The sequence below is a fragment of the Chrysochloris asiatica genome, unplaced genomic scaffold (assembly GCF_000296735.1).
Source record: "Chrysochloris asiatica unplaced genomic scaffold, ChrAsi1.0 scaffold00055, whole genome shotgun sequence".
NCBI classification, from domain to species: domain Eukaryota; kingdom Metazoa; phylum Chordata; class Mammalia; order Afrosoricida; family Chrysochloridae; genus Chrysochloris; species Chrysochloris asiatica.
The window spans coordinates 18,604,300-18,620,167 of NW_006408573.1; the positions used below are offsets into that span (position 1 = coordinate 18,604,300).

General features: G+C 52.1%; 1 protein-coding gene across 1 annotated transcript; it reads left to right on the forward strand.

The window, feature by feature from the left end:
* The first annotated feature begins 9,021 nt into the window (after positions 1-9,021).
* HSD11B2 (hydroxysteroid (11-beta) dehydrogenase 2) lies at positions 9,022-14,629 on the forward strand. Its single transcript, XM_006863646.1, has 5 exons — positions 9,022-9,322; positions 12,603-12,815; positions 12,909-13,094; positions 13,213-13,350; positions 14,250-14,629. The coding sequence occupies exons 1-5, from the start codon at positions 9,058-9,060 to the stop codon at positions 14,627-14,629; spliced, it is 1,182 nt and encodes a 393-aa protein (XP_006863708.1). The 5' UTR covers positions 9,022-9,057.
* The last annotated feature ends 1,239 nt before the right edge of the window (positions 14,630-15,868 follow it).

Sequence of the window (15,868 nt, forward strand, 5' to 3'; positions counted from 1 at the left end):
CCCCCACTCATGTACAACAGTAAGAAATGTTCTTTCTCGTCATCAGTTGTGGATTGGACTGTTAAACTCCTTAAGGTTTTCTTCATTGGTTGGTTTCTTCCTAGTCTGTTTTAGTCTGGAAGCTCCACTGAAGCCTGTTTAGCTTCATAGCAATATGTAACCCTCCACTGCCAAACAAGTAGTAGTTGTACATGAGATACAATGGCCAGGAATAGAACTTAGATCTCTTGTATGGAAGGTGAGAAGGATTCTATACCTGAACTACACACAGAGAGTGCTTAATGGGTAGTAGTCATTGGAACCTATAATCTAGATCTTATTTCTGCAGGGAAATAATGCTGTTCATTTCATTAGCTAATGGAATGAAATGACAGTTACTAAATTAGCCTGGCTGGGAGGAGATCATCCATAACTCTTGTTCTCTGTGTCCGTCCACTGAGTCTGGGTCACATTACCCTCTTCTCCAGGTCCTGAGTCAGCCCATCCACTTGGCTTGTCCCCATGGTGAGCACAGCAGCCTCTTGACTGGTCTCTCTGCTTCCACTGGGGGCTCCCAGTCCTTCCCTTCCTCATCAATACATTCTCCTCACAGCTTGTGACTGTCTTTTAAAAATGCCAAGCAGCTTATTTTACTTCTGCTTACAACCCTCAATGACTCTCTCTGCTCCCCAGGGGGAAGTATTGCGACACACCATGGAACTGAATCAAAACCTCCCCTTGGTTTCTAAGATACGCACCCCAGGCCCACCTACTGTGAGGCTCCAACTGACCTCTGAAGCCTCACTGGCCTCCCTTTCTTTCCTCAAAGGACCTGGGTTCCCTCGTTTATTAAACCTTTGCACTTGCTTCTCACACTACCTGGCACATCACTCCTTCCTAAGACCCTTGTTGCATGCCATCGAGTCAGTTCCAATAGCAGAGGCTGTCTCTTCTGTCAGTGGCTCTTTGGTTCCTTAATGATCTGAATAAGGGCTATATCTCCAACCAGCCATTGGGACCATAAAAGGGAGGCATATTTGTCATGTTCACATTGGTTTCCCAGCATCGAGCCTACAGTATGTTGTTGTTGTTAAGTGCTATCGAGTCATAGCAACTCTGTATAGTGTTTCTGAGGAGCAGCTGGTGAGCTTGAACCGCCGACCTTGTGGTTCAACATCGACTTTGCAGTCCCTCGCATTAACCAACAGCGCTACACCAAGACTCTTACACTATAATAAGTAAGCAATAATGCTTGTGAATGAATCAATGAAAGGATCTTACTACTTATAGGTATTCTCTGGTGAAGTCTTTTGTAATGTAAAAAATGACACACAATTATATTTGTTGTAAACATGCACTTTCTTATATTACCACCCATTTAACATCGTAAATCTATTTTTTCCATACCTCTTGTAAAGCTGTTTGGGTTTTTTTTTTTGCTACCTTCAAGACATTTTCCCCCATTACTTTTCCTTGTTAAGTGGTTTTTATAGCCACTGTGTACTTTCAGAAAGAAGTATAGTTTGGTATTTAGAATATTCTTTCAGCTTCCTTGGTGAGCAGACTGGCTGCTTTCCTACTGTTGACTGTTAACCAGCACAGCCTGGAACATGATGTCACCCGCCAGAACTCTCTCAAACCTAGATAAAACTTACTCTGTGTCTCGAGTTGGGGACAAGGTGTTTGGAAACAACACCTTATACAACAGAGAGGCTGGAGGGCCATCCCTTGGAGGCAAATGAAATAAAAACCCTGGCGTGTAGAAAATGTGCTCAGAGTGCTAGGAACCAAATGAGTTTTCAACTTCTCTGCCAATAATTTTTGGGTTTTATTTTATGTTTCTTGGAAAACTGAAGGCTTGTATTTACCACATGTGTTACCTAAGATGCAAGAAAGAAAAAAAATGAAGTTATCCTGGACTGGCAATGTTTCCAGGACAGCCTGGTGAAAGCCGTGCACTGACCTCCAGCCGCCCGAGCAAGTTCCCTGGGGAGGGGTATTTCCAGCCAACATGAAATCTATCTTTTGCTTGCTCATTTCTATGGGGAATGGTGCATACATGCAAAGTGGCTGGCTGTTCTGACTTCTTTTATTTCAGAAATGTGCAGGGCCGAGACACCTGAATTTTTCCTAGAATACTTTAAAGCAAATTATGTGCTGGAACCTCTAGGGCTTGCTCCCAGCGGAATTTCCTTTGAGTGTTGCTCATATCTCAAAACCTTATGTAACCTGACACAATTAACTGAAAAAAGCCTGGAATCCAAAAGAAAAGTGTTTTGAGGAATGAAGGTCAGAGTTGAGAAAGAAGTGTCCTCAGTGCCTGGGGACTGGGTCATATGCTGCTCTGACAATACCCAATTCACGTTTCAAAGAAAAATGGTAAACTATGAACAGTGGGTGTGCTTGTGTCCTTTGTCTGAACAAGAAATTGCTAAATGAGGTGCTTGAGGGGCATTGCAAAGCTCTGGATCAGGTCTCGGGTCTTGCTGGGGGTTAAAAATATTTTAATAACCACCTTAAGCGTATGGTCTTGCCAGAACAGAAGCAGGTTTGGGCCTTTTTCTGGGGTTTAACCTCTTCTACTGACAACAAAAATCAATTGGTTCTAACAGTGAGGGTCTCATGCTGGTGGTTAAGTTCCGTGAATGAGGTGTATGTGGGGGCCTAGAATCTAAGTTCATCAATCACGTGGTCCAGGTGAACCTAAGTAAATCCCAAAATGAGATAACCCCAGCCCAACCTCTAACACAAGGGGTCAGGAGGGTGCAGTAAGAACACAAAATGTAAGTGCAGGCCTAAAATTGGGGCTCCACCAAGGAGATGACCCCACATTCTGGAAAGGCCTTGGGCCAAGATGTTCTTTTTCTCCTCCTTTTGTTTTCACTTTTAGAGTACCAACCCAACATGGCTATTTGCATACCGGCGGTGAGGGACCTCCGAGGAGACTAAGCACTGCTTATAGGCCGTTGGCTTTTCAAGGAATTTGCTGGAGAAAATTGTAGGCAAGGCTGTGAACAAAACCCCCCTCCATCTGGTTTCAGTTTATTTAAAAAAAACAACACACAGGCCTCCCCACCAGCAATCAGAAAACAGCTGAAGCTTCCCCAGGGGGCGGGTATTAGCCACCAGAGGTGGGGCTGAATTATGTATATGCAAATAAATTACACCAGCCGTCCAACAGCAACTAATTTTTGTATCTTTTGCAGTTGTTCTGCCAAAAAAAGGCCTGAATCGGGGTTGATGGAAGCTCTAAGGAAGCAAGTTTTGGAATTAGTTTTAACAATCAAGTTGCCTTAATTCTGCCATTGGGAGACATGTTTCTGACCCAGAAGCAAATAGCAAAAGATTGATAGTCTTCTCCCTGGTGACTGCCCACTGTATAATGCCAACCTTCAAGGCTTGAAGGCTACAGGGGGCATGTGGCCTGGTCTTTAATGACATAGGTTCTAGACAACAGGACATGTCCCTGACCTCTCTGTGTAGGAAGAGAATGAAATCCTGGTGTGGCGCTGTGGAAAAAACACTAGATCGGTTTGAACCACCTTGGCGGTTCAAGCTCACCAGCCGGTCCTTGGAAACCTTATACAGGGTTGCTATAAGTTGGAACTGACTCAATGGCACTCAACAACAACAAACAACAGGAAGAGAATAGTGGCAGTAACTGCTTCATTAGGATGATGGGAGGATAGATAGTAAAGGAAATCAAATACAAGGAAGCTGAGCACAAGACTTAGTACACATCATACCCCTAGTATATGTGACTGAGGATTATTAATAACTTAGAGTTGCACTGCAGGCTCCATGAAGGCCCGGTAACCAGAGTCAGCCGAGCTCACCCCTCCCCAAGTGCTCTCAGCTGGGGCTTGCCTTTTCCCTGGGGCTGGTCTAGAAAACCCCACAGAGCACATTCTCTTAGTATTTCCCAAACTCAATGGCCCGAATCTCCAAACATCTGCCTTCCATCCTGGAGACAGCAAAGAGCAGTCCAGAGGAGGGTGCCAGACACAGTCTGAAAAGGCAAGTGATTGTTCCTGGCTTCCTGCATCGTACTCTTCCCTCTCCTCAGTAACTTTAGTAACTTAAGGGCCTGGGTTTTTTTTTGGAGGTGGGGTGGGTTGGGGTTCCACATCAATGACCTCCAGGACTCCCAAGCTACTTGAGTGATAAGCTGGAGTCCACGGGTATCCAGCTGCCTCCAGGCTTAGCCCTTGCAAAGTTCATGGGGTCCACAGTCTTTTTGTCTGGAACAGACCTCTGCTTCTGTCCCTCAGCTGAATGCAGCCACAGGACCCCATGGCCTCCACTCTTAACCCCTTCCGCAAAACAGTTTTTGTCAACCAGGAGAGGGGTGTCATTTGCTCAAGACCATTCCAAGGTTCAAGACATTTGCTTTCAGAATAAGGTCTAAGAGACCCCATGTAGCAAACACAGCCCTGAATTAACACAGCTCTCTGGAGCCCAGGCTTTGGGCTCAGGTGCATCTACATTTGAAAACTGAGGCTAATCAAAGATTCAAGTGCAAGTGGACCTGAATTTATAATCTTGAGTAATTTTCTTAACCCCTATAATTCTTAATTTCCTTGATGGCAAAATGATGATTATAATGCCTACTATGTTGCTGTTGAGTTGGTTTCAACTCATAGCAACCCTGCATAGGCTTTCTGAGGAGCCACTGGTGGGTTCGAACCACCAACCTTGTGGTTTGCAGTCCAGTGCTGATCCTACAGCACCACGCCGGAAGTCCTAATATAAAAGGTTATAAGAAGCCCTGGCTGCTAACTGAAAAGTCAGTAGTTTGAACTCACCAGTGACTCCATGTGAGAAAAGATCTGCTCCTATAAAGGGTTCACAGCCTAGGTTCACAGCCTAGGGCTATTCTACTCCGTTCCATGAGGTCATTATGAGTTGGTCATTATGAGCTGGAATTGACACGATGTCATCCAACAACAACACCATAAAAGGCTACTATGAAGTCTCTGTACCCAGCCCAGGCCTTAGGCTAGAGCAAGGGGTTTGGTGGCCTGTGCACTGGGTGAAGGTAAAGGCTGTGGTGGTGAAGTTGCCAGGACTAGGGAAGATGATGAGGCCAGTTTTGGACATGCTGAGTGTGAGGGGCCTATGGGTGTCCCAGGGAGATGTCCAGGGGCAGCTAGACACATAGTCCAGAGCAAGGACTTGGCTAGAGTCTGAGCGTGGGAGCTACCAGCATGTGAGTAGGAAGATGAGCTCATAGTGGGGAGGAGGGGCAGGCTGAGTAGGAGTCGTCCATGGTCAGAGGTTGACCCACATGGAAGAGGAGCTCTCAAAGGAGGCTCCAGTGAGCCTGAGAGGTAGGAAGAAATCCAGCCGTGGATGGCTTCACAGGAGCCTATGGGAGAAAGGATTTGAAGCAGCAAGGAGTGGCTTTGAGGAAACCCACTAAGATGTCCTTCATGGTGATCTTTGGAGTCGGCAGGAGTGCGTGCTAAAGTTGGGCTGGAGTGGAGGGGTGGAGATGGTGTTTATGACCAGCACTGAAAAAAACATGACTAAGAATAGAGAGAGAGAGCAGAAGAACAATGCTTGAGGAAGGACTGAAGAGAAAATTGGTCTGTATTGTGGTCATCAATGGAGGAGGCCAGAGCCCATGTGTGTGCTACTGGACAGGGGTCTATGGTTAGTTACGACATCCACAGTGCCCAGCACAGAACCTGGCGTTCAGTAGGGGGCTCCATAAAAGTTTGCTGTCTTTGAGAAGGGGGAGATGGGGCATTAACCCACAATGCCACACCAAGACTCCTTGGATATTGGTAGGACTAGACAATCTGCCACATTTTTATATAAACTGGAAGGGTGGTGGAGGTGTCAAGGTAAGCAGGGTGTAATGTAGGGCCCCTCAGAATTCTGCTGTATCTGATCTGGATCACAGAGGGCAGAGGAGGTGATAAGGGAATGCTTGGCTCCAAGAACCCCAGTGTAGTAAGGAGACAGAGTCATAGATGCTTTAGAGACTGTCACTTGGTGCCCTAACCTTTCTTCCCCATCGCCCCTTGCCATCCCCAGACTTTCCCCTCTTGCCCAAATTCAGCATTCACATGGTCTTAATCCTCCTTCAGAACTGCGCCCTCTCCAAAAGGCCAGCAGATGGTGCCAGTGAGCTACTGGACTCGGAGTAAACCAGTGACCTGTGGACCTCCAAAGCCTGGGGCATGCTAAGGATGCTGTTAACCCTATGATTAGGTTTTTGACCAAAGTTGGGTGCAAAGAACTAAGGGTGACTGAGAGCTTAAGGGCAGGGGTGGCTCAGGGCCTCTGCTCCTCCCCTTCTGGTTGCCCTTCATTCTTCTGCCCCTGCCAGGTCCTGTCTTATCTGCGGGGGCACCTGCCCTCTCCCTTCTTACCTTCTCTCCCCTGGAGGCCCCCTGCCAGCCCAGACTTCTGGTTTTGGCAGACACTGGTTCTCTGCCTTTAGGTAGGCGCTACCTGGCACCAGTACTCAGACAGGGCTGGGCCAGCCCCTCCCCAGTGTGACTGCCAGAACCACCTTCTATTTTCAAAGGGTTTCCACCTGGTGAGGGCTCAGGGGTCATCAGTTCCAGGAGGCCATAAGGGGCTGGAGCAAGGAGGAGGCTGGGTCTCCTTGGGATGGGGTGAAGCAGTTTATATAAAAACATGGAAGATTGTCTAGTCCTACCAATATCCAAGGAGTCCTGGTGTGATGTTGTGGGTTAATGCGCTATACTGCAAGGTTGGTTTAAACTGCAAAGTCAGTGGTTCAAGCTCACCAGTCACTCCTCAGAAACCCTATACAAGATCGCTATGGGTCAGAACCGACTCAATGACACTTTAACAACAATAGCAGCAACCAACATCTAAAGCCCACAAGGCTAATGATTCTGCCTAAGATGGCACAGTGCCCCAGAAGCTGAGCTGTAAGTGACCCCTACTCTCACTCCTAAGTCATCATATGCTTCAAAGCCAATGGCAAGCCCTACACCCACCTCAGCAGGTCTCTCTTCTCCAGGATTCTTCACAAGACAATTCTGGGCCCTGCTTCTCAATCTCTATGATCACCTTGTTTGCCTTTCTCCACCACACTGCTCTTTGACTCCTGCTTTGGCAAGAGCTGGTACTATCTGTGTGGCCTTGGCCCTGAAGGCTGTCCTAGCCCCCACCTTTCATCCCTCTCTCCCAGCCCCAAGGGGAACCCTTGATGGACTGAGGCTGGCAAAGCAACAGCCAGACTCTAGGTGGGATGGCTAGAGGTGGGGGGTCTGAACACTTCGGGCTGTACTACTCAAAGCAGGAAGCCAGGCCAAGGAATCAATGAGCCTGGGATACAGATTTAGGGCAAAAGGAGGTAGTGGGTTTTGGAAAGGGAGTCCCTGTATTTCCAGACACAGGTGAAGCAGACAGAGAGCAAAAAAGTCATGGAAAACACATACAGGACACATAAATGATGTTCATATATACATACACATACAGAGAAAGTTATTACACAGGGAGAAATACAATTGTAATTGCATAAACAAGTCATGGCCCCCTTGGACACACTCACAGGCCCACAAGGCCATGTACCCGAAGTGAGGCACACAGATTTTCCCCATGCAAGTTCTGCTACCTGGGGCCAGGGTAAATTTACCGGTGAAGGGATAGGTGGAGGCCTAGGGGTGGCCCTGGGTGAGTGATAGGTCCTCCACCCAGAACCTTTGCTTGAATGGGTCAGGCTCCTAGCCTCTCCCTGAAATCCCCCCTGACCCACCAGAGTGGATGGCAGAGAAGGCTTTGGAGAAGCCTTGCTGTACAAGCCTTATTGGAGAAGCCTTGTAGAATACTACCACGTTGCTCTGGCAGAGTCTGGGCACCCGAGACAGCATGAGCACCAGAACTGGGCTGGGAGGAGTGACTAGGAGCCCATGACCTCTTGGGACCTCTTGGGCAGGAATGAGGCCCTGGGCAAGATCTAGAAACTCACAGGAAGCAGCAGGGAGCCCCTCTGCCATGGGCTGCATCTACTCCCCTCAACATAGTGCCTGGCAGCCAGTGCCTGGAAGAGCCCTGGCATGGATGCCAGGCACAGGGTGCCAGACTGGGGGTGGGCAGGGTGGGGGGCCTTTAGGCCACCCACAAACATAGACATTTGAATACATAGGCAGGGACATGTCCACTCACTTTATCCCCTGGGGAGTCACAAGAGCAGGACACCAGGAGCTCCTGGGGGATGGCCTTCATTGACTCCCCAGGTGTCCTCATAGGTCTGGAGTGCCCAGGGCCAGAGGAAACAGGAGGTCTAGACGCTTCTTCTGACTCCCCACCCACTCACCCCACCACAGACACTGTGTGGCAGTAGGAATTGGGGGTGGTGTATCCTCAGGGTTGGGCCCCAGTGGAGAGGTGAAAGGCGGGGCAGAGAATCTCAGGAACCCAGATGACCCCTCCAACCCTGGTCCCAGGCCAGCTTTGTGTCCGGCAGCCTAGGTGTGAGCACATGTCCGCGCGTGTTTGTTAGGGAGCAGTGGCCGCACAAGGCTTGAAAGTGTGGCGGAGTGAAGGCGGGTTGGTTTTCTAGAGTGCCGGCAGGCCCCCGCGGCCCCGCAGTGCTGTCAGAGTGGGGAGCCAGCAAAGAGTCTGTGCGTGTGTTCAGGTGTCTCCAGCAAGTGTGAACTGGGTGTGCTCACCTCGGAGCGACGCAAAGCGCGTGTGTGGGTGAAGGGGTGACCAGGGTGCAGGGCTAGCAGACTCAGAGCGATCAGCACCTTCTCCAGCGCGATCCGCGGCGAGGCGGCGCCTACTAGCGCAGCAACTTTGTGACTTTGTTCCGGCTTCTTCGAAAGCGGATCCGGCTGCGGGGGCGGGGTGGGGGGGGCACCTGCCCAGCCTGGGGTGCGCGGGGAGTAGAGGAGGCGAGTCCCGCCCCGCCCCGCCCCACCCTCGCCCCGCCCCCGGGGCTATTTATATGCTCGGGCCAGAGGGCCAGCAGAGAAAGCGAGTATCCCTCCTGCTCAAAGCCGAATCTCTGCTGCACCCCGCTTCTGGGCTCCGTGCCCCTAGACCCAGCCCGGTCCCCACCCCGGTCCAGTCTATCCCTGCCCGGCCGCCATGGAGCGCTGGCCTTGGTCGTCGGGTGGTGCCTGGCTGCTGGTGGCTGCCCGCGCGCTGCTGCAGCTGCTTCGCGCAGACCTGCGTCTGGGCCGCCCGCTGCTGGCGGCGCTGGCTCTGCTGGCGGTGCTCGACTGGCTGTGCCAGCGCCTGCTGCCTCCGCTGGCCGCACTCGCAGTGCTGACCGCCGCCGGCTGGATTGCATTGTCCCGCCTGGCGCGCCCGCCGCGCCTGCCAGTGGCCACTCGCGCGGTGCTCATCACCGGTGAGTGCGCGAAGCTTGAGGACGCCAGGCTGGAGGGCGGTACCCGGAGGGCTCCCCTGGGCACGGTTCTGCAGGCTTCCCCAGCGCACGCGTGGGAGAGTCCCCTTCCCGGGTGCAGGGAGTGAGCCAAGAAGGAAGCATTTGGCACCTCCCTAAGGCTAGTTACTACCTGCCGATGAGGGGGGTGTTGGAGGGAAAGTGAGGCAGGGAACGGGCAGGTGCTCTGAGGTAATTGGTGACTGACTTCCTGGAGCTTGGGGATTTGTGCTGTGTACCTCCCGAAGAGAGCATTTTTAGGGGCAAAAAGCAGTGAATGCTGTGAGGGGCTTCAGAGGATTTGAGATGCATCATCCGTTGAACTCTGCCTGATGACTACACATGAAAGGTCCCATCTCCTTTCCTCCTGAGGAAGAAGCTTAGATGGGGAGCTGGGATACCTCTCCACTTGATCCCTGAAGTACAGGAAAGTTTGTGGTCACCATGAGGGGACAATTGGGCATTCAGCTGTCTCTCAGGTCCTTCTATGCCCCTTCTTTAAGCTACTGAGGAAGTGGTCCAAAGCCTGCACCTAGCACCCCTTCACCCTCTCTCCTGGTCTTCAATGACCAGGAAGGAGGTCTTGGAGAGCTGGACTCAGGTGCTTCGGGCTGCCTGGCTGAACTCCCTTTGTCTGGAGTGGGGAATAAATCTGTCAACAGATTGAGAGAAGGGGAAGGGGATTGGAGACCCAGCCGGAAGTGGGGAGGGGGAGAAGGACCAGGGGCTTTCCAAAAGGGGGCACTGGCTCCAATGCCTGCGGGGAGGAGCAGGCTAGACTCTCTTCCAACCTGAGGGCTTTAGACAGGTGCTCTGGGCTGTGCCCTTTCACTGGACCTAGACTGGAGGCAGCTCCTACACCCACTTCTCTGAGACCCCAGTCCAATAGGGACCCTGCATGATTGGCTTGGAGATAGGACTGGGAGAACTTCCCAGAGGAGATCCTTGAACAGAGCCCTCAGGATGAGTGGAGATAGGTGGAGTGGAAAAAGCAGTTTAGATCAAAGCAAGGCTGTGGGACAAAGGCTTGAAGCCAGAATGAGTGTGGCTCAGTAACCAGCCTGGCTATGGAAGTGTGATGGAATGTGAGGTTGTTTGCTGGGAAGGACCCTTGAATGCCAGGGAAGAAGCCAGACTATGCTGAGGCCCACAGGGCCCACGAGGACTTTGGGCTTCAGCTAAGAGGAGAGAAATGGAGGCAAGTCCCAGGTTAGATGTAAGATACCTAAATTCAATGTGCAACGTGAAGTCATGGGGATCCTGGTTTTATGGACCCAAACTCCAGGTGTGCCATGTAGCCTTGGGGAACCCTGGTTTCTGGGATTTGAAGAAAGCAGTGAGTCTACTAGTCTGAAGCAGGGACTAAGTTGTGAGCTCTGTCCCCAGGGACAGGGCAGCCTTTTCAACATGGCCCAGGCCATCTGCAGGTACTAGGGACCTACCCAGCTGAGCAGTCTTTACTGAAACCTCCCCTCAGGTTTTTGTGCTGAGAGCCTCTGAGTGAGGTGAGGGAGAAGATATGTTTTGTGACTTGGATTCCCCCATCTGTGGTCACAGAGTCTAGAGGTGGTGGTGTGGGGGCAAGCAGGCAGAGTGATCCTCCAAACTTCCTAATGCCAAAAACTCTGGGGTTGTCTCTCGCTACCTGGCTGCAGGACAAGCAGGTGACCAGACGCTGCCCCACCTCCCCAGAGATAGTGCCCATCCCTCCCAGAGAATGTTTAGCCAAGTCTATGTAGTTCTTCAGGGCTCAGCCCTGGGGTAAGGACTTGGGGCGAGTGACTACGTGTGTGTGTGTGCGCGCGCACATGGACTTCTGTCTGGAGAGCGTGATCCTGTGTGTGAATGTCCAGCAGGTTGGAGGTATGTACTGGTATATGAGTGTGTATAGGTGAGCAAGAAAGTGCAAGGTACAGGTTGACTGTGTCTGGTCTGGGAGGCCTCAGTTTCCCCTTAGAGGCCTTGGCTTCCCTGGAAGGAAGTTGAGGCAAGTGGGTATACACATGCTCACTCTTCTTCCCCAGCCAGTCTGGCCTGGGAAGGACCCTCAGCCCAAAGCCAGCTTGCAGCCCCCTGCCCAGCTTTGTTCTTGCCCTCTGCAGAGGGGGCGGGCCTGAGATAGGGAGGGGTGCTGAGCTGTCCAGGAGAGGGGAAGCAGAGTGCTTTTTCTGCTTCTGCTCAGTAGGACCACCCGGGACAGACTCAGAGGGCCTCCTCCCCCACTGGCTTTCCCCCTCCCCTTGCTGGCCGCCCACAGAGCCAGGATCAGAAAGAGAGCAAGCAAGGAAGCAGGCGCTTATCAGGTATCACTCACTACTGACCCCCACAATGGCTCTGCCTGCTGGTTCCTCTCGCTACTCACCCAAGACAGGAAATGAAGACTTCAAGCATGGTAACTGACCTCAGGTCACACTTGATGGGTGTAGGAAGGGATTCAAATGCTGGTTCTTTTCTCCATCCATCATGGTCCCTTTCCTAGAGGCAAGTGATCTAGGGCTCACAGAAGGCCCCCTGTTGTCATGGATTGGAATTCCAAGGGGTCAAGGATGAGGTGGGGGTGGGCCTCCAGCTTGCCTGGACTCTGGAACAATAGCAGGGGGTGTTGAGACTGGGAAGGGAGTGGGGATCAGGGTGTCTAGGACCTGAAAAGCTAAGGGCTTGAGCTTCTTCCTGAGGCCTGTGGAGAACCTAGGAAGAGTTTTAAGCAGCAGAGTGATAGTGTCGTTTTTGGGAAAGTCCTTCTGGCTCCTAGGTAGAGAGTGTATCCAGCGGGGTAAGATGAGACAGGACTAGAGAAGGGGTGCATCAGCGTCCAGGCGCAGGAAGGAGAAATGTGCACAGTGAGGAATGAAGGGAAATTGCGTAGCAATACTGTGCATGGACGCTGTGCCCTGGCATCAAGGAACATGGAGTCCTGACCTTGCTTTTCCCTAGCTAAGTGACTTCAAGAAGCAGGTTAACATTGCTGAGTCTCAGTTTTCTCATTGTAAAGTAGGTTCATACATCATGCTGTGGGAATCAGGGAGATGTGAAGGAGTTGCTGTGAAGGACTTGGTGCTAGAGATGCTTAGCCAGAGGGCATAGCCTGCCAGAGATGGGTCTCAGGAAGGCGGGCTGCCCACTGCTCCTGGGCTGGGTGCCCAGGGGCCTAGATCTTCTGACTCTGATGATCCTGGCGACTCTGGGTTGTCACTGGCTGGTTTGGACCACAGTAGGTGCTGACTGACTGTTCTATCCCGGTCAGGTTGTGACTCTGGCTTTGGCAAGGAGACAGCCAAGCAATTGGACACCATGGGCTTCACGGTACTAGCCACTGTGCTGGACTTGGATAGTCCCGGTGCCCTCGAGCTGCGTGCCTGCTGTTCCCCTCGCCTAAAGCTCCTACAGATGGACCTGACCAAGCCAGCGGACATTAGCCGAGTTCTGGAGTTCACCAAGACTCACACTTCCAGCTCGGGTCAGTGGGCATCACTAGGTGGGTGTGAGATGGGGGCAGGGATTGGAGGGTCACTCTTGGGCTGACTTGCTACTCCCTACTCTGTTCTCTCAGGCCTGTGGGGCCTGGTGAACAATGCGGGCTACAATGCCGTTGTGGCTGATGTGGAGTTGTCACCAGTGGACACGTTCCGCAGTTGCATGGAGGTCAACTTCTTCGGTGCGCTTGAGCTCACCAAGGGCCTCCTGCCGCTGCTGCGTCAATCCAGGGGTCGCATTGTGACCGTGGGCAGTCCGGCTGGTGAGTTTCCTCCCCCACTTGGAGAGGAACAGGAACTGTGGGATGGAGCTGGGGAGACCTGGGTGGAGGCCCCTTGCCAGAGACTGAGCTGTGACTCTGGTCCACAATCCATCCCTAGGAGACATGCCATACCAGTGCTTGGGGGCCTATGGGACCTCCAAGGCAGCCGTAGTGCTGCTCATGGACACATTCAGCTGTGAGCTCCTGCCCTGGGGGATCAAGGTCAGCGTAGTCCAGCCCGGTTGCTTCAAGACAGGTAAGGTCTGGGGCTGGGGCAGACGGAGGGTGGGTGGGTAGTAGTGGCTTTAGTGGTGGTACTGTGGGATAAGCATTGGGTTGCTGACCGCAAGGCTGGCAGTTCAAATTTACCAGCTGCTCTCCAGAAGAAATATTTGTCTGTCTGTTCCAGTTAATATTTACACTCTCTGAAACTTTATGTAGGGTCGCTATGAGTCAGAATGGACCTGTTGACAATGGGTTTCTATTGTTTTTTAACTTTGGGATTAATCCCTGGAAAAGAACATCATGTTTGGTAAAGTATGTGCAAAAGGGGAAGCCGACGAAAAAGAAGACCCTCAACAAGACGGATTGACAAAGTGACTGCGACAGTGGGCTCAGACATAACCGTGATTGTGGAGCATGGCACAGACACTGTTTCGTTCTGTTGTACATTGTTAAGTCAAGTTGGTTCCCACCCGTAGCGACCCTGTATTGGGTTTTCAAGGAGCGGCTGGTGAGATTGAACCGCCCACCTTGAGGTCCAAACCGACCTTGCAGTCCAGCGCATTAACCCGAGGCGCCACACCAGGACGCCACAGGGTCACGATTAGTTAGTTGGAACCAACTGGGGGTACCTAACAAGAAGACTGTAAATAAAGGGCTGTTGTTGTTGTCATGTGCCGTTGAGTCGGTTCCGACTCATAGTGAGCCTGTACAGGATTTCCGAGGCTGTAAATCTTTACAGGAGCAGAAAGCCTTATCTGTCTCCCACGGAACAGCTGGTAGTTTCGAACTGCTGACCTTGCGGTTCACAGCCCGATTCAAAACCACTATGCTACCAGAGCTCCTTAAATAAAGGGTGGGCCTGGTCGTATCTGTGAGCGGAATCAGACTGTAAGAATGGGCGTGGCCTGACCCTGTCACCCCCTACTCCAGAGTCCGTGCTGAATGTGGGTCGCTGGGAGATGAGCAAACAGCTGCTGCTGGCCAACCTGCCCAGAGACCTGCTGCAGGCCTACGGCAAGGACTACATCGAGCACTTGCACCGGCAGTTCGTACATTCGCTCCGCCAGGCGCTCCCTGACCTCAGCCCAGTTGTAGATGCCATCACCGATGCGCTGCTGGCCGCCCAGCCTCAGCGCCGCTATTACCCGGGTCGCGGTGTCAGCCTCATGTACTTTATTCATTACTACCTGCCAGAGGGCCTGCGGCGCCGCTTCTTACAGTTGTTCTTCATCAGTCCCTGTCTGCCACGTGCACTGCAGCCAGACCAACCTGGCCCTACCCCAGGCCATTCCCCAGGGGAGGCCCAGTGAGCAGGCACACCGCTCCACCATAGGAGGCTCCAGGCACCCCTAGTCCCTTCCCTGGGCATTGTGAGCCCCTACATAGGTCCTAAAGCCTGACTGAGAGAGTCAGGCCCCATCTGCTGCTGGGTGCCCTGCTCTAGGCCCAGTGAGGCTTAGGTTGACCAGGGAGTTGCCAGACCTCTCCACTGCTTCCTGAGCCCAAACCAACCTTCCTGGGTACCACATTCCCGTGCATACTGGATGGGGTGGTGTAGTGCAAGACTTAGCTGTGGTCTTTGACAGGACCCCACAGATAGTGCCTCTGCAAACTAAGAAGAGACTGGGTGGGTTGGGGACCCTCTCAGGACTGTTTCTCAGCACCAGTGCCTCAGTGCCGAGATTCAAAGGGTAAATCCCAGCTGCCTCTTGACTGGCTCAAGAATCAGCCCCTAACCACCCATCTCCAGCCCCCAAGCCACAAGGAGGCTGTATATTCTACTTGCTAGATTGTTACTTTTTCAATAAAGACATGTTTTTATTTCTTCTAGAATGGGGACGATGCTGTGTTTGGAATGGGTGGCTGCCTTCCCCCTTGAGCAAATCATATATCCATACGTTTGGGTTTCCTCTAATGAAATGGGGATAATGACCCTGATCCCAAAGTTGTGGGGCTCAATGAAGCAAACAGGGAAGGAAGCCTGGGGCCCTGCAGGCCAAGACCCAGCTCCACAGGCCTGTCTCTCCATCTGAGCCTCCAGTAGAGGCAGGGGGTACCCACCAGGTCCCCCCAGCCCCATGGGACCTGGGCTACTAGGAGAGAAGGCCAGCCTGGGGCTGCTAGCTCAGAGAGGGAATTAGGCTCAGGTAAGGGTAGGCTCAGTAAGAGTGGAGTAAGGTGGGGGGGAAGCTGGGAGTCTGAGAGAAGCATTAGAGCCCAAAGGAGACAACAGACAGATGGACTCAGAGAGTACAACTTTATTATCTCAGGGAGGGAACACAAGGGGGGGGGGGCATGGAGCTACTTTTCTCCTTTCCCCCAGCACATACACTCTAGCCTCCTTTCCCTTGGGCTATGAGGGTGACCTGTAGAGGGAGAGGAGGCCCCCACTGCCCCCAGTTCTCAAGTTAGGGAGAGACATGAAAGTGACCACATGCTTCTCAGACATGTCAATGGCTGTAAACACAGGGCTAATGGGTCTCCTTGCTCTGGAGAGTTTGGTCCGTCCTTGACATGGGGAGCAGGTGCCCAGCCCCCTTTTCAGACCC